This window comes from Solea senegalensis, linkage group LG8 (genome assembly GCF_019176455.1).
Source record: "Solea senegalensis isolate Sse05_10M linkage group LG8, IFAPA_SoseM_1, whole genome shotgun sequence".
NCBI lineage: Eukaryota > Metazoa > Chordata > Actinopteri > Pleuronectiformes > Soleidae > Solea > Solea senegalensis.
The window spans coordinates 16,412,281-16,439,664 of NC_058028.1; the positions used below are offsets into that span (position 1 = coordinate 16,412,281).

Sequence of the window (27,384 nt, forward strand, 5' to 3'; positions counted from 1 at the left end):
CACAGTGGTGGCACCTTCCTGGGTCTCTTTCTATTCAAGCAGAGGAAAGTCACCAGAGACTGTGTGTGATTTGTCTCCATATAGAAAAGTGTCCGAAGCTCACGTTGGGTGTTAAAATCTTTTTATGTCCAATTAGGTTCTGCGCCAGTGTGAAATGAATTTAGGCCGGCAGACCACATTACATTCAAGAGCATCTGTCTTCCTCCTCTGACTGTTGCATTCTGTGCCTAATGTTCTTGACCTTGACTTTTGTCTCTTGTATCCCATTATCTTTCTTTCAACTTTCATCATCCACTTTCCCTGTTCCCACGTCCAAACCTTCTTTTGCTCCCTCCTTTCCTTTACATTCGTATTCTTTGCATCCTTGTTGCTATAGAGGTGATCGGGGTGGCTGAGTTGGTGAATAAAATGAACGGTCCGTGGTTCAACCGCTTCGATGAGGATCTGGCCACAGCTTTCTCCATCTACTGTGGCATCAGCATCGCTCATGTAAGTCTATTCTTCTCCCACTCTCTTTTAATTGTTTTCAAGATTTGTCCACTAAAATAAGACATAGAACAAATCAATTTCTCAATTACAGAAACACAAGTTGCAAATTAAGGAACAATTTCTCACTTTGCAGCAGAGTAAAAAGCGAATCTTCTCTCTCTTGTCATCTCTTATCAGCAGCAGTAATAAAAACACATTAAAAGGGAATGTAATTGCAGGATTTCTGCAGCTACACATTTATACATACAGTCCCATGTCAGGGTGTGATTGTAATTGCAGCTGATATGCAGTGTAATGATGTCGTCATTAATGCAGTTTTAGTGCCAGTAACTAAATTTAACTGCACAGACAAGAATTATAAAAAGCACTTCCAGTCTATCCTTCATCTGGAGTCTCTTTGAGCATAGTAGCTCTGCTGTTAGTGTCGTTAGAGAAGTATTGATCCTGTCTTGGCAAAACGTGATCAGGTCAGTGGGAGCAAACTCCTCAATGGAGGCAGAGGAGGGAAACTTTTAAAAGACTTGAGGCTTTCAGGCTGTAGAACTACACACAACTACCGTATGGAAGGATTTCACAAAGACAATGATATGTATACATATATACAGTATATATCATCAAGATCAATGTGTAACTCAATTAAAGAAATACAGTATATCAGTGAAAGAAATATTCGCTGTGATGATCTTTTATTCAGTGTGTTGAACTCAGCTTCATATTAAGAGGCTCCTACAGCATCCAACCTTTAAATGACTGCAGGTACTCGATAGTTTATCCACAAACTATAAAGATATTTGACTGGAAAAATAATTGCCTTCTTGGCAGCTCATTAATAATTTAAGCGTGACCAATTGCATTATTTATCAATGCTCCGTCTGTATTGTGGTGCGCGGGGCTGTGGGCAGTAAAAATCACTTCCCTCCTGTGCTGAGGTGTAAGCAGTAGTCAGTTTGAGTTTTATTGTTTCAAACGTGAGAGAAAGCTTCACTAGTGTGAAAAAAAAGCCCTTAATTAAATTGCAGTTGTTAATCTTAATCTCATTTGAGGATGGACACTCACACACAAGCATGCACTTGTGTAATTAAACATAAGGAAGGCATAATGGATACAGTCGGATAAACTAGGGATCTAGGAATAAAGCTGCAGTGCAGAACTTTTGGGGATTTCTTGTATTCTGCCTCTATTTGGTATGAATAAGAAATGATGTCATTTTGAATAGAGACACTGTGTCGTTCATGTGAAAATGGGCTCTCTCAAGCAATACCAAGGAGCATTTGTTTGTATACAGTGGCAGCGCAGAGGGCGGGTGGCGGCAAGAAGTGTTTATCCTGTCAAACTGTTTAACTACCACATTCTTCGAGGAGTAGAATTTTTTTTTTTTTCATTCATCTTGGACACTTGGCCTCCGTCAGTGTCAACATAATACAAACAACACAACACAAGAAGATCTAAACACCACAACACAGAGAGGCATGTGGAGCATAGGCTTAATCACTATTCTGTGAACGGTTTGAATATAACAGAGTCAGAAAATGACATTTTGGACACACTGTCGGGCAAACAGAAGAAGTTTTCTTCCCATTGCCTCTTGTGGCACTATAACTGAACTGTAAATCCTGTAGGCAACTATCTGTGACACACTTGTTGAATTGGTGTTTGTTTTTTCTAGTCTCTGCTCTACAAGAGGGTCCATGAAGCTCAGTTCAGGTCTCATCTGGCCAATGAGATGATGATGTACCACATGAAGGTGAACTACATCGTCCTCGTCTCATCTTTCTTGAACAAATGTTGTCTTTTCTGATGCAGTGAATAAAATCTTACGCAGCATGACATAGTTGAGTGAATGTTGCAGGTCTCAGAGGAAGAGGTGGTGAAGCTGCTGGTGACGGGGATCGAACCTGTGCAGGAGATTCACCCTTGCTATGCGGAGTTCACGTACACGCCTCGCTCCCTGCCTGATGACACCACACCTACGGTACGAAGAGAAAAGACAGAGATCAGAGACATTATGTGGATGAGGCTGAACCACAGAGAGGAAACTGATGGAAGTGATTGTGTTCTCTGTGTGTGTGTTTGCAGTGTGTCCTCAGCATGTTTGAAGACATGGGCTTCATCAACACGTACAAGATTGACATGAACACACTCGCCAGGTCTGAAAACACCATCAGTTCATTTGCTCTGTGATTTTAGGGCTGAATAATTCTTAGTTTTATTGTTATTATTTAGTGTTAAACTCACATACTTTTAGTTATGTTTTAGTCTTTTTGTCTGTTAAATAAAGTATTTTGTACAATGTAAATTTAAAATGAAATTTTAAATAAATAATAAATATATAAAGCTTATATTGCAGTTCATATCAGTGAGGTCATTCAGACATAGAGGAGACATTTATTTCTAGTTTAACTTGTTAAATGGCTATTTAAATGAAATACTTAATACTAGTTCACCCTTCAATCAACACTGTGCATAGTAAGTTTTCACATTGAACAATTTTCATGTATTATTTAACATTATTATTTATTTAATTTTTTTTTTTTTTTAGATTTCTTTCTTTTGCTTCATATTTTCTGTATGCCAACTATTAATGTAGTTATTGTGTGCATCCAGTTAGAAATATGTGTATAATTATTTTTAGTGGTTTTCAGAGACTAACTAAACTGCTCTTTTGGTGTCAGGTTCTGTCTAATGGTGAAGAAAGGCTACAGAGACCCTCCCTACCACAACTGGATGCACGCCTTCTCTGTCTCACACTTCTGCTACCTGCTCTATAAAAACTTAGGGCTGTCCAACTACCTCGAGTGAGTGTGCCACTCTTAAACACAGCGATCAACATGATGTAATTTCACTTTTGTGTGTATGTGACTAACGTGATGCCACTTGGCTCCGCTGTCATCTCCTTTCAGGGAAATAGAGATTTTAGCGCTCTTTGTCTCCTGCATGTGCCATGACCTGGACCACCGTGGCACAAACAATTCTTTTCAAGTCGACTCGGTGAGAGTGGAAATTATGTGGCTGCTTACTAGGGATGCAATGACGTAACAGAGATGATTCAAAGTGAAAAAGAGAGAGCATTAATCTTCTCAAACACCTACGGTGCAATGTGGCAACACCTCATCAACCCTTTAGAAACAGACCCTCAGATGCTCAGGGTGAAGCATCTCAATGGGAAGCAGAATCTGGATGTTTTTCAATTATATCAGGGAGTGTATCTGTGGATTTGCCCCAGTGAGACATTCGGTTTCATTTTGATTAGGAACATGTCGCTCTGTTCCGCTCTGATCATGCGTAAAACCCTCCACCACCAAAATGACACACTCACATTATCAAGTGTCATCATGCGACAAACTTTTATGATTTTCCTATCGCAAATCCGCCGTTCAAGCTGACGCGTATGTTCATAAATCAAATCAGTGTATGTTATCAAATGATGTTTCATTTCAATTAATAGAATGTGTTCACAAAAGGATTGTCTTTCTATTTCTAGCAATCAGTGCTGGCTGCGCTCTACAGCTCAGAGGGATCTGTGATGGAGGTAAACTCAAAATCACTCACACTCCTGCAAAAGTTATGGCAGAGGTGTTGTCTGACACATCTGTGAAATGTATAATACTATCAAATCTAATAACGTCATTGGTTGAACAGATTTTCTTTCCTCCATGTTAATAATCTTCACACTCTCTGAGAGCTCAGATCAATGTTGTTCTGTTCTAGTGCGACATCTAGTGGTCAAAACAAGACATGGGTTCTGTGCAGTTGTGGGAGGCATCGAAATTGATTTTGCCTTTTGTAATACATTATGTCTCAACATTACTTTAGAAGTAACCATTTTCCATCTTGTTTAATTTGCCTTGACAGAGACATCACTTCGCCCAGGCCATCGCCATCCTGAACACACATGGCTGCAACATCTTTGAGAAGTTCTCCAGGAAGGTGAGTGATTGAATCTGACATTTACACATTACAAATGTTTCTCATTTCTCTGCCCCTCTCATTTAGATGCCATTTTCTGCTTCCAACGTGTGTGTGCGTTTAATTTGTTTATTGTGTGCGTGTGTTTTCTAAAGGACTACCAGCGCATGCTAGATCTGATAAGGGACATTATTCTGGCGACAGACCTGGCTCACCACCTCCGCATTTTCAAGGACTTGCAGAAGATGGCTGACGGTAGGCCACTGTAGTTCAGTATGCACAGCTCCTCTCGACTCTGCTTTTGCTTCTTATTCACATACCTGAAAGTAGAATTTTATTCAAACAGGGACAATTCACTGAACATAGTTCCAATACGAATAATGCAACTAATGTGCTGTACATAATGTTTATAGCCATTGCTAGCTTTCAACTCTTAGTTGGGTTTTACATGATCATCTGTATTGCTTTTAAACTGTACAGCACTTTGGTCAACCCCGATTGTTTTAAATGTGCTCTAGAAATAAAGTTTGAGTTGAGTTGAGTTGATCAAACGCGTTAAAACTACACTACTACACAGAACTACATGCTAAAATTACACAACACAGTAAAATGTAAATGCATATCATCACAACTACAAGATAAACTCCATCACACACAATAACAATTGTCAAATGATAAATATAAAACATAATCAGAACAATAAAGTTCTGCTGAAACAACATACAACATTTATTAAATTAAAGTACGCACAATTCATTTTTCAAGTCATGTTTATGATTTGTAGTAACTGTAAGGTCATGTAACTTCATTACATGACCTATTTGGCAAAGATCTCATCACTGATGTTCTTAAACAGCCATATTATGAAGATAGCTGTTTACTGAGCTCTCTGTGTTCTATAATTGGCTGTAACCTCGTGGACAGTGAAGTGACATGAGAGTTAAATAGCCTCAGAGCACAATGTGTGTAACTGGCAAACAGTTAAACCAAACACAAAGTGCACATAAATCTGAAGGTGGTAACAAGAAATAGAAGCTCGGTATTTTGACTACAGGATACTGGAATATTAGAATATTAATCAGGTAAAATTGTAGCGTGCGATTTTAAACACAGACAAATAATTATTAGATTTGAACTAGTATCACATGAGTTCACACAGTGCTCCACATGACTTTCTCTGTGTTCCTCAGTAGCATCAGTGTTCAGGTCACCCAGCCACATTCCTATGCTGCACATTTATTTGCAGTGACTTGGTTTATGTCAAGACAGATGGAGGGAACAGCAACATGAGGTGTAAAGAAAGACAGCTTCAAACAGGTTGGAGTGTGACTGAAAACACAGAGAATTACCAATGAAGAGTTTCTGAAGTGAATTTGACTGATGTTCAGCAGTCTGCCAGGAGATATGCCTCCTGCCCCCACCCGCCCCTGTATTACAGGTGGATACACACAAGCGCTCCCTCAGTCAGGTCTCATAATTCTGCTTGACAGAGCCAATTTTCAGATGGACACAGCATACAAACAATGTCACATTGATTCTGTTCACAAAGACCAAACTGAGGCAGAATAATAACATCAACAACAACAACAAAAGTCATCAAAACTTGAGCACTGCAGCTTTAAGTATTTCCGTCTCTTTGTTATAGTGATTTTTTTACCATTTCATTTTCCTGTGGAGCTTCAAGTACTTTTGTGTGTGTGTGTGTTTCAGATGGATACAATCCAAAAAGCAGAACCCATCGCTCCATGCTGTTGTGCCTGTTGATGACATCGTGTGATCTGTCAGACCAAACCAAGGGCTGGAAAACCACACGCAAGATTGCTGTCAGTTAACATCCACGGTTATGTTTTTTTTTTCTGTATTTGTAGTGCAGCCGCACACAAAACACTCAGTAATAAACATCACACAGTTATGATAAGACCCAACAATTAGTATATGAATAAGCACACTGGTATGCCGGTCACATGGTGTCCTATGACTCACATGATGTGAACAGTTATTAATATTGATACCAGTAATTTTAGTGGAACAAGATGCAGAAATGTAGTTTTTTTATGAACGGATGTGTGTGTAAATCAGTTTGTCCTGTGTTTAACAAAAAGATGTGGTTACAGAACTGGATTTTCAGGCGGTTCAAAAACGTTCTCTTTTTTCCGACATAGAGTAGATGTTTCTTCACACACTCCAGGTTATATTATTGCAGTCAGAATCAGAATCAGAATAGCCTTTATTGTCAGAAATAAAGTCGGTAAATGCATACAGCTCTCCAGTTCCCAATGAATGTACAGTACATTAGAGTATGTACTTTAAGTCTTTTAGTGCTAGGGCGATGAAGATTACGGGATGCAAGCTGTGCGGAAGGAAAACAACATTTCCATCTGCAGTATATTCCCAATATGCTGTTCCATAAAACTGCAGTGCATTTTAGGATTAGGCGTAATCCCCTTGCCACACAAAAACCCTGACCCTTGTCCTGAATCCAACCACCAAATATGTAAAAACCCAACACTTACATCAAATGCACTGTAATCCTTGCTCCCAAAAACTGAAGACGCACACTGTTAAAAAAAAAACAGCAACCACAAGAGCTATTGAATTTTATACTAGAGCTATTGAATTTTATACTTAATATATAATATACTTAAGATATCGTCTCCCAAAGAAAACAGACTTGAATTAATAAATTGTATGATACAGTATATCACAGTAGCTTGCAATATTATTCTTAAACAGCATTATGCTCATTTTATTGTTGAATGGAAATGTTAACGCCTAAAGTGAGTGTCGGTTTAACAATCGTGTATTAGAGCACTAACAACAAACTGAAATGTGTCAGTATTTTTGCTTCACTTTTTTTTAATGTTACTAAACTGAATCTGTGAAAGTGAGCATGGATGTCTGCCTCTTTGTGTCCATAGGAGCTGATTTATAAAGAGTTCTTCTCTCAAGGAGATCTGGTATGTGTCGGCTTAATTTGGCTGTTAAATGACATGTGAAATTATCACATTATAATTACTATTGTGTCATTCTACACAATAGTACGCTTATCAATGATATCTGTGCATGTGTGTGTGTGTGTGTAGGAAAAAGCCATGGGGAACAGGCCCAGCGAGATGATGGACAGAGAAAAGGCGTACATCCCAGAACTACAGATAAGCTTCATGGAACATATCGCCATGCCGATCTACAAGTACGCACAAAAAAGAAAAAATACAAAGCATTGCTCTCTTTCCAACCTGATGCTTTAGTCAAATATCACTTTCTCACAGGGTCAGGACAGACCTTGCTCCCCCTATTATTAGGGTCTGAACACACAAAGTGTGAAAGACCCTATTGTAATTGAAGGAGTCATTTTTAGTATTATAATTGTTGAACACTGAGGGAGAAATATTTGATACTCTGTCTGTTGGTCTGACCTTAAGCTTTGATTATGACATACTTGCATTCATTTCAAGATCCCTGGACGCTGCTCACTGTTGGAGGATGGTGCAAAATGCACAAGACTAATTTCCCTATGGTTACCTCAACCTTAACCTTGTACTTATGATGGAGTCGCACTGCTGTCCTAGGTCATCTGCAGTATATTTTAAAGAGCCTGAGTGGGTTTAACGCTTTAACACCGAAGCCTCAAAATGTCCGTCTGAACTTTTTTTTTCTTATTTTAACCAGAAAATGTCCTGTGATTAAGTGCTTTTGCCCATTTTTTTCAGAATAAATTTCAATGTCTGTCAGTTATTTACAATTTACTGCATGTTAAAATAGTGTATTAACGATTCAAAATGAAGAAAAGCAATACGTTTTATTTAGAAATCTTAGGCCAAAAAAAATCAAAACTACGTTCCGGTGGTTTTTTTTCCAACTCTCTCCTCTCTGTCGACAAAGACGCAGATTTGCCGGCTTCCTGAAACAGCGTGAGTGAAATCACCGTAATAACCACATGTTGGCTTTGACATAAAACTTCTCAGCTTTCAGAAACCGTCAGATTTTTTTCCGATAGCACAAACTGTCACATACAGTAATTACTTCGTCTGCGATACGCTCTGTGTTGAAAAGTTAAGGTCTGGCCTCTGTGGTAACCAGTCCATGTAAGTGATTCGCCAGATTAAAACGCTCTGCCCAAAGTCTTGTCCAGTAGGCACAAAGTAAAATCATATGTAGGTTTTTGGGGCAGGCAGAGTGTAATGTCTTTATTTCACAATGGATAAAATGACTGCTGGTTATGTAACATGAGGAAGTAATAGTGTCCTCTGTCCTTTCAGGCTGCTGTCTGAACTGTTTCCTGGGGCCACTGAGCTGTACGAGAGAGTGGCGGCAAATCGGGAGCAGTGGACCAAAGTGTCCCACAAATTCACTATCCGTGGGTTGCCAAGCAACAACAGCCTAGACTTCCTGGACCAGGAATATGAGCTTCTACAGTCGCAGGGTGCTTTCGGGAGCGACGACCACTGCCTTAACGGTGGCCTTGACGATGCAGAGGGTGGGAGGGGTCAGTGATGCAGCGGGGCGTCCAGCGGTTCTCCTGAAGTTTTCTGTGGTCCAATAAGAGGCCGAGGATACCTTTTAGTGACCTCAGAGGGAGCGGTCTCTCTGCTGTCAGTCACTTAGATGCTTCGCAAGCTGTGCTGAATGGACAGGGCAAAGCTTCAAACCAATTGAATCAAACAAGTGATTTAAAACAATAGGGATCCACCTGAGCCGAGTCAGTGAATAGATGCTACGTACGTGTTGCCCGTGTCTCCAGTTCAGGAAAGCAGAAGGTGGTGACTTTATCTTCTTCAGCAGCTACACTGGAAAAAATGTGTTTTGACCACAAGATCATTCATACAAGACTGATTCTGATTAAGATTGTAAAAACACACACGTGCACACAAAAACATGTACATGCACACAGTGTTTAGACACAAGAAAGAGGGAAACGTTCATTGTTATGGAAAAAAGACTTCACCATGTAACAGTGAGATAAAGTGCTATAGTTTGTGTACAATGTTTCATCGTATCTTATATTGATTTAAATGGCTCAGCTTTGTTCACACAAGCAACTGTCATTGTCCCTCCCTCACCCTCACCTGCTTCTGAATGCATGCTGGATGGTCACCTCATGTATTATTCCTTTAATCTGGTTCAGTGTTGATTTCTCCATGGCTCAGAAGTAAGAAATGAGTTCAGTCATTTTTTTATAGCATCAGAGCAGTTTTGTATTTTGTAGCTTTTCAAAATATATTCAATGAATACGTGAGCACCACGTTGTACAAGGGAGATCTTGCTCATTTGCTTAGTCAACATTTTAGTGCAGTGATTAACTTTACCCAGTTTTTCTTGAGCTCGCTCTCGTGCATAAGATATTAAAAACACATGCCCTCTGCATATTCATGTCTGTCTGATGATTTCATTTTCCTAATCCAACTTTTCAGAGAGAGCAACTGAAGCCCTTTAAAAGATCCATCGCATATGTAAGTGTAAATGTGCCAGAGTAGAGCGTGTTATTTGGTGTGTCACCGAGTGTGTCATATGGATCTGCCTTACTGCGCATCTTTGCTGCCTTTATTAGAGCTTTTAATATATAGAAAATTAAGTGTCAGTTTAGTGTGTATGTTGTGTATTTGTCATAGACAGAGTTTGAGTATCAGTGTGTTGACTGAATGATCACCGTGCTCAGAAGATGTATATTTGCGAAATAACTGTGTGAAGACCTCAGATGTCATGTCATTGCACCACTGTCTATTCTAAGTCGTGTACCACTAGCAGATATTTGACGGATACAACACCATTTATTTTCAGTCGCTATCGCACCTATTCTCTGTTTTTAAGAAGGAATAGCCATCATAGAAATTACTCTTTCCTGAAAGCATCAACAGGTCATTATTGCTGCACTCCAAAGGAAATGTTTGGAAACTTAAAGAGTTCAGCTCTCAGATTGTGCCTCATAGGAAACCTGACGTGTAAGAAGCTGTGGGGTTTTGTGTTACAATATGCCATATTCAGTTTTACCTCACAGTGTTTTAAATAGGAAATGCTGCAAATACCAGATCACCACAGAAACATTATACAGAGAGAGATTTCTGTAAAGGACACCGCTGTACAGTACTGTATGTAGGCAGTGTGTGGAGAGGTGAGCGTTACTGAGCGAGTGAGTGGATGGATGTGTGGGTGACAACATGAGCCAGGGAGAGGACTGGAGGTAGTTGGTGTAAGATCAAGAGAGAAATGTTTAGTGGAAGCAGACTTTACAGCGCTAGATTTGATCTAAGAGGCAGACGTCATCTGCCAGAATCCCTTATCTCCTCTTCTATGGAGCCCTGGTAATGTTAGTGCAGGTAGGAGAAGGGAAGTTATTGCAATCATAAGATTTATATAAATAACCTTTCTTTGAAAGTCTCTCATGAGAATGCATTAGGGAGAATTGGTTTAATGTATGCATTGTTCCTTCACTGGGAAATCCATTAGCAAGACTGGATGAAATCATTTAATCTACAGTGGTTTGCTACATGGATATAATATCTTTAAAAGACATTGCTTAAAGGGCATACAGATGTATCTGTAGAATAGCCACTCTTTCACAACCTTGTGTGATTTCTCATATCCTTTATTTTTATTTTTTTTAAACCACTGTTTCATACATACTTGCCTTTTTCATGTGCAATATAAAGTATTGTGATGTTGCAGTGATTCCTATGTAAACATGTCTGCCTCCAGTTAAATTATTCCTATTGGTGTAAACGCTTGAATGCCCCCCAAAAGCATTCAAGTGTTTGATCATGTTTCCACAAAAAGAAAGTCAACTTACTGCTGTGGATGTCCCAACATGTGTCACTTTTCTATACTGAGTGTGAATCTGTCCCTTCATGTTTGATTTTGAAAGTCAGGGCTACGTGTGCCAAGCAAACATTTTCTATTTCCTGGCCAAGGTGCAACTGAAAAACAGACTTACACTCTCTTGTTTTCTTCTTCTTCTTCTTTTTTTTTTTTATAATGTTGGCGTGTTGATGAGGGCTATCTCCATGTAAAATCTTTCTTATACATCATGACCCAGTCTGAAATTGCGGCTTATTCAGGAAGTATGAACCCAATCTATTTTCCATCATCACAGAGCAGCAGGAATTGTCCTTAATGTCATGGTAACAATCACATGTGACATAAATTGTTAAAAGTGACAAAAGTGTAATTGCTGTAAATATCAAAGTTTTTAAAGAAAATGTTATTTGATTGTCTGCCATTATTACAATGGCGAGTATTTTAATTTCTGTAATGTATTTAAAGTGGTTACATCCTGTTCTCCTTCTTTCATGTCATGTTTGAACGAGCCCGAGCTTCAACGTTAAGACAGAGGGAATAAATGACGCATATTTGTGTATTTATGATATACATGTGGTATCTGACCACAGAGGAGAACCCAAACTAATCTGAAATGTATAAATAATGCTTACATTTAGGACTTAATCCAGTCATTTGTAGATTTGTTTTGCTGAGTTCTGAGTGCTAGTGGTCTTTTCTTAATTCAGATGTGTTGAACGAGGACATTTTTGACAAGGAGACAAATGGATGATATTTTAGTTTTTCTTTTCTTTCTTAATAAATCTGGTGAAAGGCTCCTTGGTTGATGTCTCTAAAAGTGCACAACACACCGTGTAGTTAAGAGTCGCCTACACTCTGTAATGTTCGTCAGCGTGAGTGTTCTGGGTTGCCCCTGTGTGTTTGGATCTTTATCTGTCACACTGATAAAGTAATAACTGCTGCATCATTGTCACTGTATGATCATTAAAACACTGGGGGCTGTGGGATGAAAATCTATTACACTATTTAATTTTCCACTGATAGGCAGCATTATCACCTTTCAATAACATAATGGGGTGAGAGGTTCAAGCAAGGAAAGGAAACCATTAAATCTGATGTCTTGATTAAATCTAATATTTTACTGGATCATATATGAACAATTGTACATCCACTGAGCCAGAGTCTAGTACAGGGGTCTGCAACCTTTATTGTTAAAAGCAATTTTTGTCCCCTCTTCACCAAAATAAATTTAATCTGGAGCCGAAAAACCTATTTGACCCATAAAATGAAGATAATATCATGTATAAAGTTTTGTCTATACACACACACACACACACTTATATATATATATCTATATATATATCTACATATATATATAGATATATATATACTGTATAGGGGTGCAAAGCTACAGGGAGCACTGCAGAGGCACAGAAGTGCCACAGGTTGCCATGTGGAAAGCTCCCGATGACCTTCATGTAGAGAGTATAAAGTCAAACTCAAGGCCCGTGGGCCACATTTGGCCCGACACACAACTCTATTTGGCCTGCAAAATAATTTTATTTGTCTATTTTGAATGGCCCAGCATTAAATAGCACACATACCATTTAGACTACAAGTCCCATAATGCATTGCAATAGCTGCCATGCCTCTCAGCACTAACCCCTCCTCCCACTACTCATTTGTTTGTTTTTTTGTCTTGTACTTTTTATTTCAACCCCCAGAATTCACACCAGCTTGTTCATATTCTCATTTTGCTTGAAAGTAATGTGAATAAAAAATATTTTAATAATTTTATTGGAAAAAAATATTGTGGTCTGGCTGTTCTATTTAATATTTCTGATTGAAACATAGTCCGTTTTAGACTGTTCAATAAATGTTAAACCTGTTTGGCCCACGACTGAGACCATGTTCTAAATCTTGGCCCCTTTTGTGATTGAGTTTGACGCTTTATTCCTGATGAAGAGGATAAAGTGGTAGATAATGGGAGGATGGATCTAAGCCATTGATTATTTTAGCAATTGATTAAAGGCCCAGTCTGTGATAGTTTGTGACATCTTTCATCACTGACCACTTCTTTGTCAGAGAACTATATTGGTCTTCACCAGAAAGTTTTCATGTTCCTATAGAAACATGGTGCCATAAGCCTGTGTAAAGTACAACACATAATAATTCAATTTCTGCAAATAAATCCTTCTCTGTGTTACACACTGGACCTTTAATAATTGATTAATCATTGCAGTCCCAGTTGGAAGCAAAATCAACTTCAGTGTATTAATCAAAATACTATAAACAAGTATGTTTTTGAGGTACTTATATACTTAATATCTGAATATTTTCTTAAAATACTACTTCACTAACTAAAATGTGCGCTCCATTACATTTAACTTGCAGATATTGACAAGTTACAGTTTTAAAATTTCCCATATAAAAGTCTCATTAAAATATCATGCTTTGTTCTAAATTAAAGTAACTGAACTTCAAATAAAGTGAGGCAAGTGGCTCCCACACCCACAAACACTAAAAAAGATTGTATGCTAATCATAAATTGCTTCTTCACTTTATTAAGGTTCCATATTAAATGCAGCTATTTTCTGTAGCGATGTGAATTTTGGGGGAAAATTTAGGGATTTTCTAAAAATATTGGCAAAATTAGCAACCAAGTCTGGCAAGCCTGTTTTTATTTTTTGGATTTATAAAATATTAAGTACATGTTCCTGATCATGTATTCATACTTTTACTGAAGCATGGTTTTCCATGAATTACATTACTTATAATGTTATTAGTATTACTGAGTGTTTAATGTATAAATGCATAAATACTTCACACGGGAGCAAGTGAAGTTGAGAAGTTTCTTCAAGTGATTGTGTTCTCGCGTGATTTGGAGTGCGTGAGCTCTGCGCAATGAGAACTGCAGGTAGTCCGCCATTGCTGCATGAAGAACTATCAGATTTGGCGTTTGGCTGTCAACAATAAACTTGCGGTGCCGGGACGCGGAGCTACGAGGTCGAGTGAAAGCTCGTCGGCTGCTCCTGAAACCAGTAGTCACCCCCGTCCCTCCGCGGAGAGCACTTTCATATGAATACAGAGCCCACGGACGAGGCAACCATGTCCAATCTCAGCAAAGGCGGCACCAAGAAGGACACCAAAATGAGGATAAGGGCCTTTCCTGTAAGTGCACGCCGCTCTCGGTGCTCTGCCTGCTCGCCAGGCGGTGACTCGACCACCGTGGTCTGAACTGTTTGGCTAAATGCTAGCAGGCTAACCAGCTGGGCACCAGCTATGACTTGACTAAACGTAAACAAAGTGGAGCCGTCAAATGCACATTCTCACCCACTGTTAATTAACCAGGCCGTCCGAAAGCAGCTGCTTTAACCTCGGTGTTTAAATCTAATACCTCAACAATAAAACTTTTAATACCTCACAACTCCCGAAACATTAGCTTGCAGGTCGGGTCAGTCGACACATCCGAGGCTAGCGTTAGCCCGGCTCTTGACACTTGTTGTTTTGGCTGCTTTTTGTCACAAACATCACACGTTGATTTGTCTGAGGTCTGAATGTGATTGACGTTTCTGTAGGAAGATGATCGCTCGATTTGCAAATGCATGCAAAAAAATTAACAGCGTTATCACAGCTGTTCAGGTATGCCAACGAGCAATATACCATCTAACGTCCGTTGAGATTGCATTAGTGACGCTGATTTAAAGTCTTGCTTTTTATTATTAAATGATGGGTAACATTGTCAAATTACTCTCAACTCCTCGTCAGTCTGGCACTCCCTTTGTCTACAAGTCATTGTCAGATCTCAGTTATTAACCGACCTCATTCTGCATTGCATTAAACATTAGCCTGTGACTTCCTTAGTGTGACTGTACATTAACTGCTTATATCAAAATGTGTGCTCGTTATGTAGGTCAGGTAGCCTGCTTGTATTAATTAAAAGAGTGTCTTTATGAACCTGCTGTTGTCTTTGCATGATGGAGGAGCACACACGTACATATGTAAAGTTTTCCTCTGTGGCCAACACGTATTTGGCCTTTAAGAAACCCAAACAATAATGGGTTCCTGCAGCACCTGAGGCTGCTAAGTGTGAAGCGTTTGAGGTTGTAAGTGAAACACTTCAGCTCATTTTCTTCTAGTTTAGCTTGTAAGTTAAACATCATCTGTTCTGCATTGGTGTCAGTGATAGCTCAATGAATCATAAACATTTTCTTACCTTATCACACAAACCCAACCCCCTAGTTTTTGAATTGTATTGAGGATTTTTGCAAAATTGAAGTTGCAATTTGTAGAATGGTGCTTTATCAAGCTAAAAGATTTTATTCCTTTGAATATTAAGTAAAAAAAAAAGAGAGAAGAAATTACATGTTAATTTCAAACCTTGTTTACAGAGTTGATCTTTTTTTGTTGAAGCTACTGCTATAAAAAGTTTCCACTGACCACTGTCCCTAGTGTCTGACCTTTACCATGTCTGTGATAGACAATTTTATAATTTAATCCAACAAATAATGGATAAATGAAGTTTTTGGTCAGATGTCAAGGTAAATTTAAATCAAGTAAATGAGAAGACACTGTTAAAAAAAAGGAGCTAGGCTTACCACAGATACTATAATGTCATCAAGCTATCATGATTTACATATAAGAAGTCAAATTTAACCTTCAACACAATAGAATAGAAGTGATGTGTAGTAAAGCACATTTGTGAAATTGAAATTTGGGCTGCTGTTAGGGGTTTCAATTGAGCTGGCATGGAATTGCTGTAGCTGACGACGTGTTAGGACTTTGTGATGGCAGCTTTTTTTCTTGACTGACTTCCTCCAGAACTTTGAAGTTTAGTAAAGATACTACTTTATTTAAAAAGACTCTTCCCTGCATGTATTACCTTTTTTACTTGCCTATTTTCAGACTGGGTAACGTTTTCCTTTACCATAAGTTTACAGATTTGTGAACCCGTCAGCAAAGATATGAAAAAACAACAATCGTTTAAGCCTTGAGTGATAATGTTAGAACATTTACTATTTTCCATCTTTTACTTTGATCCCTCATTAAACAAATAATTTAGGTGATCTGATTGATGAAATAAATGATATAAAGTGCTGTCCTTAGACCTTATTAAGTTCCTTATTCTGTTAGTTTCAAAGGTCTTCTGTGTTTTGCTAAACTGTGTCCCTCTGTGCTGTCTTACATTGTTGTAAATATTGTAGATGCCTTTAGTCTTTGGGGTTCCTCTTGAACCCAAATAGGATTTGAAAATATATTGAATAGCCACCAGAGGAAGAGTCCGCTGGTTCCAAAAAGCAATCTGTTTGAATGGAAGTCACTAGATTCAGGTTTGGTTATGTATATGTAATATCACAGACCTTAACACAGATTGTGGATAATAGAGATTAATGCTATATCATGTGTTCTACATCTCATGCCCAGGCAATGCATTCGGAGACATTAGGAAAGCATACTTGTTTTAAGTATTGTTTGAAATCATCAGAGGTGATATTTATTTTGTTTAATTCATTATGGGCTCCTTTTTTTGCAGATGACGATGGATGAGAAATACGTCAACAATATCTGGGACCTTCTGAAAAATGCCATTCAGGAGATACAGAGGAAGAATAACAGTGGGCTGAGCTTTGAGGAGCTGTACAGGAATGCCTACACAATGGTGCTTCACAAACATGGAGAGAAGCTGTACACGGGCCTGAGAGAGGTCGTCACTGAACACCTTATCAATAAAGTAAGACTAATAGAGATTACATGATCACACAGTGGCAGAATTTAAAGTACATTTTGGCAAGGCCTGTGTAGAATTACATACCTAGTTTCTAAGGCATGTGAGCTCTTATAATGCCCTCATGTTAAATGGGTGTATGTTCTGAAGATGCTCATCAATGTATCCATAATAGAAAAAATGCTTTTTTTTCTGTGAAGAAATAATCAGACCCTAAAAGATGCAGCATTTCAGCCTTGTTAATTTGTCAAACAGGATTACTATTGAAACAGCACATCATCGGTAGGGTAACACTAACCTGTCTCATGACGGTTTAGTTAGAAAAGCAGAAATTATGACCTCTTTTTCATTTATGAGCAGATGTGGGAGGTTGCGTAAGTATTAATGAAGTTAGAAATCTGGGACATACAAACTTTTTGAGTCTTATCTAGTTGGGATTTGTAAAACGCATTTAATGATGATAAAGAGCTGTCTTTGACACATCTTTGTATCTGCTTTTGTATATTGGAGTCTTTGAGTGGTAATTTTGTTCTGTGTTTCAGCAGGCTGGTGTTTGTATATCAGCCAGTTGGTTGTAAGACTTAATTAAATGCATATCCTGAACTTAAAAGGCTTGGTTATTTGGATGTGAGGTGCTGTCAACAATGATTAGATCGAAGAAGTGACACTGAAGTGTGGGTTTATGAGCTAATGATGATCTTCGTATCACTTTCAATGTAAGAGCTTAGTAGTCATTTGAATGCAGCCTTAACATTCCATTTTAATCACTGTTGTCTTTCTGGCTCAGTGACGGCATGACAAAAGCCAATTGATACAGTAGCTTTAGTTCTGAAAGCAACTCATTTTCTTTCTCTCAACTGTTAGATCTTACTATAAACTGCGGAACGGTTATTCCATGCAACACTCACTCTGCATGTGTGTCATTTTTATGTTTGACATGAGGATTTCTGATTTGCTTAGACTCCCAGTTCAGTTTGCTGCCCAGCACTGACAAGGCAGACAGGTGAGAAAGAGGCAGCAGAAACATAAATCCTAAACATAAAACAAAACCTTTTGTTTAACATATGAATTTGAATCCTAATGTATGCTTTATTCATATGAGGACATGGGTTTCATGGGAATTTTGAAAGTTCATCTTCTCTTTTGAGGAGAAAAAAAAGGAAGTTGGTCTGTCGGTCTTACTCTTCTGAGACTTTGGTTTACAATGCTGAGTCACACTGCAGTGTGACTATTTTTCAAGCTGTTGTGTGCCTGACCAGTTAAGAGTCAGCTTGATTTGGGAGCTTCTCTCCTGTTGACGAATACAGGCATTATGTTGATACTAATATTGCAGGAACCATTATCTAAGATGTCCTCTCTCATGTTTGTCTATTTCACCCATAGGTCAGAGAAGATGTCCTGAACTCCTTAAACAATAACTTCCTCCAAACCCTAAATCAGGCCTGGAACGACCATCAGACGGCGATGGTGATGATCAGAGACATCCTGATGTACATGGTAAGTAGCTATTGTTTTTTCACAACACATTTACATAGCTAATGAAAATATTCTTCATCCTTGTGAATAATAGCATATCTTGGTAATGTCAGGTGTACCAGTGGAACTAGATAAATTAATAGTCTGTATTTTAGTGAAGATGTGCATGATTTGCTGTTTCGTATCCATAGTCACCATGGTGCCATTGATAGAATTTTTTTATATAAAGTTTGCTTTAAGTAATAAAAGTCTGGATTGGCTTGACTATGTCACTATTTGTAGTTACTATGATTACACATAAATATGAGACACACTTAAGGGACACACTTAATGGAATACTTCACTGATTTGCATTTAGCTTTGTATTACTATAATTCTAGTATTTATAAAGTATTTATAAAAAATTGTGCTTCCCAACCTCATTTTCCCCTGAGTTGAGAAATATCTTCATTATTTTCTTTGTTACGTGCCCAACAGTGTCACTTGGTCCGAGGCTTGAAACTGCAATGCTAATTCCACACTTTTTCTTCTTCTTTAAAAATCACAAAACAAAATGGTTCAGTTTGAAGGATTTCTTTATGTAAAGCAAAGAAACCAGAAAATATTCGAAGCTGAAAAATCAGAGAAACTGGTTTAAATCTTTAAAAATCACTTAACCCGACTAATCGATTATCTAAATAGCTGGCGATTCATTTAGTAATCAATTAAGTTATACTACATGAGGTAGTTGGTACTCTAGTGCTTATAATGGGGAAATAGACAACTTAATAGACAAATATTGTGTCTTTTTTAACAATGAAAAATGAATTACTTAATAACTGTAGTTATTTTTTCGAAATTATACTTTTGACAAGATTTTGGTAATGATTTAAGACATTAGATCAACGAAAGTGGAATGTGGGTCCACAAGTAACAGGCATCAAATTCACCACTCAACTTTAGTCATGCAGTACACAAAGAATTGGTAATAGCTGCATTCTGTGTAACAACAGTTGAGCTTGAGCTTATTTTAATTGAATTGTGTGTGTGTTTCCCCCTCAGGACCGTGTATACGTGCAGCAGAACAACGTAGAAAATGTCTACAACCTGGGTCTTATTATCTTTAGGGATCAGGTGGTTCGCTATGGCTGCATCAGAGATCACCTTCGACAAACCCTGCTGGACATGATTGCTCGAGAGAGGAAGGGGGAGGTTGTGGACAGGTAGTTTAAATTGCAAACACAGGGTCAGTTGTAAAACTGCCTAATGATTAGCTACCATAAGGGGAATCCATGTCATCCACAGTCAAATAATTCAACTGAAGTGAGTAAAATCATAAATGAACATGTGTGAAACACTCAAAGATATGAGAAGGTAGATCAGCTGCAGTTACAACTGCTGGGATTTTACTGAAACAAAGGACGTTGTTTTTTTTTCATGAACAAATAATCACAATTTGCTGGCAGCCATTGTTAACAGGACTTGAGCATCCACAAATGTTCATAATTGTTTCGATTTATCAAAGCATTTTTCATTACTGATTCTGTCAACAATATTTGTTGTGTTCTTCCTTCCTCCAGGGGAGCCATTAGAAATGCCTGCCAAATGTTAATGATCCTCGGTCTTGAAGGGAGATCTGTTTATGAAGAAGACTTTGAGGCACCATTCTTAGAAATGTCTGCAGAATTTTTCCAGGTTTGTGAGAGCGCAAAATTCACCCTGACTGTATCATTTGTATACATCCATGTTAATTGTTTCTTTGGCTACATCTTCCCTGTCTGGGATCCATAAAAAGGAAGTTCAGTGCCAATATTAATGATTTTCAATAGTAAAGAACAAACAGTGTGTTGCATGCAAAGTTTGTGAAATGCAAAGATTGCTTTGTAATATGTTTTTGTTATTATTTTCAAACATTTAACACAATATCCTTAGGTTTTTAGGAAACATTTGTGTCTCCTGTACAAGCTTACAAGCTAAACATGTTTATTTTCTTTAGATGGAGAGTCAAAAGTTCCTTGCGGAAAACAGTGCCAGTGTATATATAAAGAAGGTGGAAGCCAGGATTAATGAAGAGATTGAGCGGGTGATGCACTGTCTGGATAAATCCACTGAGGAGCCTATTGTGAAGGTGGTCGAAAGAGAACTCATCTCGAAACACATGAAAACCATTGTGGAGATGGAGAACTCGGGCCTGGTCCACATGCTGAAGAATGGCAAAACTGACGGTAAGTGCTCCATCTGGTACGCTTTACACCTTGTGTTTTCAGCATTCGTAGTTGGTATCAACAGAAATGAAATCTTCTGGAGTAGCAGTGAAAGTTAATGTCACTTCACAAGACAGGGATAAAATGCCTCTTAAATATACCTTTGAAACTGTCACTTGCCAACCATACATGTTCTACTAGGTCAGTAATGCAGTTACAATAATTTCACCTCTCGTGAATAACAACAATGAAATATGAGGTGTGTACGTCTGATATTTTCACATTGTCAAGTATTACATTCACTCCCATGTGTGACCTCTTTACAGCAGATCTCGGCTAACTTTCAGTTGGTAGAAATACATCTGTGTCTGTGTATTCATGAATATCTGCAGACTTGGCGTGCATGTACAAGCTGTTCAGCAGAGTTCCCAACGGGCTAAAGACCATGTGTGAATGTATGAGCTCGTATCTGCGGGAGCAAGGCAAGGCCCTGGTATCAGAGGAGGGAGAGGGGAAGAACCCTGTGGACTACATTCAGGTAAAATGCGAAATGTTATCAGGAGAAGTCGCAGTGCAGTTAGCGCACTGTTAATCACACAAGTATTTTCAGTGAATGAGACAGAAAAGCTTTGTTAGAGATTATGGAGTAGTTTCTAGTGGTATTTCTAGAGAAGCCTTTAGCACACCATCACGTGCCAAGCCTTGACCATAATGCACACCCATAACTTCCCAGCAGACCCACTGAATTAGTGGTCGCAAACCATGATGGTCTGTGCCCTCAACCGCACAGTGTTTTTTCACTGTGCTGAATAATGTGGGAAGCCATTAGCGACAACAAAAAAAGAAACTGTTGTGGTTCTTTTGATGCTCCTGTGTTCCATTCCTGCTTTTAAACTCATCACTGAGACTGCAGCCTCTGTGTTTTGTTGATTAGATTATCTCTCTTGTTGCTACTGTTGGAGCTTTACTTGTTGTGCTAAACTGCTGCTTAAGCAAACAGCTGCTGTTTCCTCCCTCTTCATCACTGTCTCGTTCTCTCCACCCCACAGGGTTTGCTGGACCTGAAGTCCCGTTTTGACCGATTCCTTCAGGAGTCATTCAATAATGATCGACTCTTCAAACAAACCATTGCTGGTGACTTTGAGTACTTCCTTAACCTTAACTCTCGCTCTCCCGAGTACCTCTCACTCTTCATTGATGACAAACTCAAGAAAGGCGTAAAAGGGGTGAGCCCTCTAGTGATCTTCACTCTATTATTTTTTTTTAGTGACCTTCTTATTCAGGATTTGATGCCACACACCAGCATAGTATGTAATGCCAAATCACATCACATATCAACTAAACAAGGAATTTTTTTTCCAAAAGACTACACATTTTATTGTCACTGTAATGTAGATGTAGGTCTGCCATAAACCACTTTTAATGACTTGGTGACATAGAATATTCAACCAAAGTTGCATCTTCTACTATCAGCAGCATAAACTGAAGCTGTGAACATTTAGTTTTTTTTGTACTAAAGCTGCCGATAAAATATTTGGTTTAAACAATATGTGGATATTTATGACTGTGTGAGTAATTTGATTCAGCAGCTTATGTCTGACAAAGTTGGAAGATGATTGAGTCTGTCCTCACTCGCTTGTTTGTGTGGTCCAGCTGACGGAGCAAGAGGTGGAGACTATACTGGACAAGGCCATGGTGCTTTTCCGTTTCATGCAGGAGAAGGACGTGTTTGAGAGGTACTACAAGCAGCACCTGGCCCGCAGGCTGCTCACCAACAAGAGTGTATCTGATGACTCGGAGAAAAACATGATCTCAAAGCTTAAGGTGAGCAGGAGCGTGATAAGACTGTGTCACATTCTTTTGAATAACCTAATGAGATTTCAGGCAAGATTTCCTCTGAATTTTCTGATGTTAGACTGAGTGCGGCTGTCAGTTCACATCGAAGCTGGAGGGAATGTTCCGGGACATGAGCATCTCCAACACTACAATGGATGAGTTTAGACAACATCTACAGACATACGGGGTGAGGAAACAATACACACCGCTGCTCATTCTGTTACATTAAAACAATTACACCCCTAACCACCTGCAGCTTGGGAATACATTGTGCTTATATACAGTTGTGTTGTGCTGCCATGTGGTACGTTATCACTAGATTTAAATGGAATGAATAGTCTGTTTATTGTATAACTTGCTGTGGTGTTTTGTCTTCTCCAAACTGCCTCTACATTTTTGGCCTTATATTACTGGTAAAACAAGACAAAATATTCCCGTTGGCTTTACAAAAGTGCCTTTTGAATTGGTTTTCATTCATTCACAATTCATAATAAATAACTTATTAAGTGTTTATGCATGTTGCAGCACTGCTTATAGATAAAGAGTGAGATCCTGTAATGTATTTTTATTAGAATTTCACTATTTCATTAAACTGCTCATGTTAAAAGCAACAAATCTAAGGCCACATCCAGACAGAAAAGGCACGGAACGTAAACAAACTTTTTCTTTGCCGTTTTCAAAAAGTTCCATACAAACACAGCATCGTTTCAGGAAATATCTCTGTCCACACGGAACCCCCAAAGCAAATCAAAACGCTGTAGTACATATGCCAATAGAAATGGAGACAGAATGAACCGAGCCAGGGGAGCAAAAGGGAAATAATGTCTGTTTGTTTACACCGTATACTTGAGATTTTCCCACTCTGGGAGGCGTTTTCAAAAAATACCGTTTCAGGTCCCCTAAAACACCGTCTCTGTGTGGACGGCCCCTAATTTCTGTCAATAGCCAGAAGTTTTCATATGTTTTCATAAATGTTCATTCTGGTTTCAGTCGACTTGAAACTTGACTGTGTTGCTTTTCTTACTAAAGGTGTCACTTGGAGGAGTCGATCTCACTGTAAGAGTCCTTACCACAGGATACTGGCCAACACAATCAGCAACACCCAAGTGCAGTATCCCACCTTCACCAAGACATGCATTTGAAGTCTTTAGGAGGTTGGTCATATGGTTAATATGTTTATGGCACAGAAGTAAAGGTCAATTGTTCGTATTTGTACGTTCTTGTTATTGTATAACAGCACGTTTGTTTTAATCCAGACATTTTTGATCTGTGTGATCCAAAAAAAAAACAATTTGCAGTGTTTCAAGACGACATTTGAAAAGCTGTCACATTGATGAGCGACATATTTATTTCTTGGAATAGACAGTTATATCATGCCATGTCATTAAGGTCTCCTTCAAGGTCATGGACTAGACTGACCTAGATGACTGAACTCTGCTTGTAGGTTTTATCTTGGTAAGCACAGCGGCAGACAACTCACACTGCAGCACCACATGGGCTCTGCAGATCTAAATGCTACCTTCTACGGTCCCATCAAAAAGGTATGAGGCAGATGTAGTTTTACATATTTCTAATCTACATTGTCACACGAGTGAACAATAAAAAATAAGCATGTTTTTCATTCTTTGTTGGTTTGTGCGGAACGCTGTGAAATTGTAAACATTGAACTGTATGCAAAACTGAAAAGCACTCAGTGGTGTTTTTAGTTTGTTCTAGTTTTTAGAGTTGTAAGATCAGAAAACATAATTTCTTGTATTACGAGATTCAGTCGTACTTTGCTTTTTTTACATTGTGGCCTGTCAACACCACATGTCGTCAGGAGGATGGGTCAGAGGTCGGAGTGGGAGGAGCCCAGGTAACAGGCTCCAACACAAGGAAGCACATCCTGCAGGTCTCCACCTTCCAAATGACCATTCTCATGCTTTTCAACAACAGGGACAAGTCCACCTTTGAGGTACACAATTAAATGCATCGAAATACTTCACAGTTTTCCACAGGGAATGATAATTTATTCCAAAAAAATACATCCTTGAACTTCACTTCTCCACTTGCAGGAGATCCAACAGGAGACAGACATCCCAGAGAGAGAGCTGGTGCGAGCGCTGCAGTCACTGGCTTGTGGGAAACCCACTCAACGAGTCCTCACAAAGGAGCCCAAGTCCAAGGAAATCGAGAATGGCCATGTGTTTACAGTGAATGACCAGTTTACCTCCAAACTGCATCGTGTCAAAATCCAGACAGGTAACATTATTTTACTCGTGGGTTTGTACTGAACAAGTAGGTTACATACAGTTAATGCAAAGATCTGAGGAGATGCAAAATTTCCATCCATCAATTCTGGTGACACCAATTCTGCCAAATTTGTTTCAGTCACTCGACTTCATATATTTGAAGTGGAGCAAAACGTTTTCACAATGTCATCTTGTGAAACACTCATTCAGTGTCCTGCTGTTGTATCAGAAATGAGGATGAGACAATGAGCAAAATTAGTGGATTGGATACCAGAAAAGGAAAAATGTAAATTTCATCTAATCGCTTTACCAGAGTCTGTAAAGATGTCGGTTGTTTATCACAATATTTGGTGCACAGTTGGAGTGTTGTGTTTTTAAAATGGCTGGTTATGACTAGTTGGTAAATGCATGGACACAAATGATTTAATACATCAGTTGTTTAAAAGATGTCAAAACAAGTGTGTCACACTGGAGTCTGTATCAATAGATACTGACGTTTGTGAGTTTTGTCTTCATGTCTTCAAACTTTGTATACTGTTACTATATTTATAATGGAACACATACATGAATACATCAAAGACCAACAGCTGAATGTCTTGTCCTGTCATAAATTTAGCTTGTTGAAGATATAATATAGCAGATGTGGGCTGTAAAAAAGACTAACAAGTAGATCCGCTTATAGAAAAGTAATAGAGAGTAGTTAAGATTCAAATTTGGCTGAACAGGAGTGGACATGAAGAAGTGACATTGTGCTATTCCTAATCACAAATGTAGGACAGTTGCTGTATGTGCACATCTAAGGGAGTGTGGGTGAGAAAGAACGTGTGGAAGTTGAACTACTTGGTAACTTTTGTGTCACTTGATTCAATCTGTTGGTCGTACTTAACTAATGAGTTTATTTGTGATATTCACATGTTTTTGCTTTTACCATTTTTTTCATCAGGAGTTATTAAAACTTATTCAGGAGAAACATGTGATGTTGAAATCAAATTCCTAATTCACCGTCTCTCTTGTGCACCTCTCAGTGGCTGCTAAACAGGGGGAGTCGGACCCAGAGAGGAAAGAGACTCGACAGAAAGTGGACGACGACAGAAAGCATGAGATCGAAGCTGCTATTGTTCGCATCATGAAGTCGAGAAAGAAGATGCAGCACAACGTCCTAGTAGCAGAGGTCAGTTGTTAAAGGGGGGAAATAAACTAAACCTTACTATAAAGCCTTAAGCTGCCACATGCCACAATATATTTTTCACAGTGAGCAGTTTCGCAGAACACATTTGCTTCTCCTCAATAAGCCCCCTAGTGGTGAATGGTGGGATGTACAATTGGTGAGGCATTCTGCTTCTCGTTAGGAAACGAAATGAAAATGAATCCAAAAAATGTTTTAAAACAGTATTTAGGGAAAAAATGCAAATCAAGATGACGATAATGGTGGTTTAAATGAGTGATGACATTTGGGCAGAACAAGAGACTGATGTCTGTGTTTTGTGTCTCTGCAGGTCACACAGCAGTTGCGAGCGCGATTCCTCCCTAGCCCTGTAGTCATCAAGAAGCGGATCGAGGGACTCATTGAGAGGGAATATTTGGCTCGAACACCAGAGGACCGTAAAGTGTACACTTACGTAGCATAAAAAAAGTTAATTGAATGGAAGCTAACATCATATTGAGAGAAACTGAGAGCCTTGTTTTTGTGGACTGCTATGCGTTTTAATGAACTTGGATGTGCTTTCATCACTGATTCTGGGAAACACTGGGAAGCTTACATTTTCTTCCATAAATTGTGTAAAAAAAAAAAAGAAGTAAAAATAAACAGGCGTACGATGGGGGAGTTTTCTAGCAATATTAGATTTCTTCTGCTGATGAGAACAATGAAAGAAGGGGATCTAGTTTTGTATAAATTAATGTTTCCTGTGGCCTTTGGAGAGAATTGGGCGAGCCTGTTTGCTATTCGACGACGTGCTGTGGAGAGAACAAGCGTCAACATGTTAAAGCAAACCTGCGTCAACATGGAGACCAAGAAAACATTTGAATTCACTCCCCTGTTTTAATGTTGATGTCAGTGTGTTATGTTTTGTGTTTTGTGGCACAATGGTGGCTCTGCAGGTCGACAGACACTCTTGGCCTATTCCTTCCAGAGGATTTTAAAGTTCAAGAAGAGGACAAAGTGTAAATTGGTACAGACCTGGTTTGCAACAGCAGGAAATACACTTTGAGTACTTGATGAAAACATGAGTGCTTAATTTATGTTGTAAGTATGTCTGGGTTTTTGTTTTGTTTTTTAAATTCATTTTGAGGTTGTTTTAATTACCGATGTTAATTAAGTGCACCTCCCTCAGCTGAAATATTTAATGCCATTTTCAATATTTTGTCCAGGTCTTTAGAGTAGTGGTTACAGAGATCAAGGGTTGTAGCTTCACAGCATGCTTTTCTCTAATGGATCAATCGAGGGACAAGTGCACACACCAGCTCCATAAATGCAGTGTGATCTCTTGTGACACATTTTTCACTTCAGGTCTGCTCAGTGATTGGCCAAAACAAAGATTTCCTTTTGTTGAATGGAAGATTCCGAGTGGTGCAGATTTCAAAGAGGATTTTTTTTTTTCCTTTTTCTTTTCTTTTTTTTTTTACATTCTCGACAGGTGGAACCAGTCTAGCACCGTGTTCTAATGTGTACAAATTGTAAAATAATTATTGTACTCACTGCTAAGGTGGATTGTACAGGGCCTTGTTTTCATCATATTAAATGTAGAATTAAAGTAAATGAAAATGA

The 27,384-nt window shown here is 38.7% G+C and overlaps 2 protein-coding genes across 4 annotated transcripts in view; both read left to right on the forward strand.

The window, feature by feature from the left end:
- Window positions 1-12,128, forward strand: part of LOC122773237 (cGMP-dependent 3',5'-cyclic phosphodiesterase) — a 143,903-nt gene extending 131,775 nt beyond the window's left edge. For both annotated transcript variants that reach the window (XM_044031748.1, XM_044031749.1), the window contains exons 19-31: window positions 377-489; window positions 2,156-2,233; window positions 2,339-2,461; window positions 2,566-2,636; window positions 3,162-3,284; window positions 3,390-3,477; window positions 3,971-4,018; window positions 4,342-4,416; window positions 4,551-4,650; window positions 6,106-6,218; window positions 7,314-7,352; window positions 7,479-7,585; window positions 8,655-12,128. In XM_044031748.1, coding sequence (XP_043887683.1) covers window positions 377-489; window positions 2,156-2,233; window positions 2,339-2,461; window positions 2,566-2,636; window positions 3,162-3,284; window positions 3,390-3,477; window positions 3,971-4,018; window positions 4,342-4,416; window positions 4,551-4,650; window positions 6,106-6,218; window positions 7,314-7,352; window positions 7,479-7,585; window positions 8,655-8,889 — 1,313 coding nt within the window. In that variant the 3' untranslated portion in view covers window positions 8,890-12,128. The remainder of the gene's footprint in view (window positions 1-376; window positions 490-2,155; window positions 2,234-2,338; window positions 2,462-2,565; window positions 2,637-3,161; window positions 3,285-3,389; window positions 3,478-3,970; window positions 4,019-4,341; window positions 4,417-4,550; window positions 4,651-6,105; window positions 6,219-7,313; window positions 7,353-7,478; window positions 7,586-8,654) is intronic.
- Window positions 12,129-14,067: 1,939 nt separating this feature from the next.
- cul3b (cullin 3b) lies at window positions 14,068-27,384 on the forward strand. 2 transcript variants are annotated; one of them, XM_044032430.1, is made up of 16 exons: window positions 14,068-14,337; window positions 16,700-16,897; window positions 18,275-18,388; window positions 19,409-19,569; window positions 19,927-20,041; window positions 20,343-20,571; window positions 20,943-21,088; window positions 21,600-21,776; window positions 22,204-22,374; window positions 22,466-22,573; window positions 23,416-23,540; window positions 23,831-23,927; window positions 24,182-24,340; window positions 24,441-24,627; window positions 25,643-25,788; window positions 26,114-27,384. In XM_044032430.1, the coding sequence occupies exons 1-16, from the start codon at window positions 14,245-14,247 to the stop codon at window positions 26,243-26,245; spliced, it is 2,358 nt and encodes a 785-aa protein (XP_043888365.1). In that variant the 5' UTR covers window positions 14,068-14,244; the 3' UTR covers window positions 26,246-27,384. The 2 variants fall into 2 exon arrangements, with proteins under 2 accessions (XP_043888365.1, XP_043888366.1); XM_044032431.1 differs by having other exon boundaries at window positions 24,206-24,340.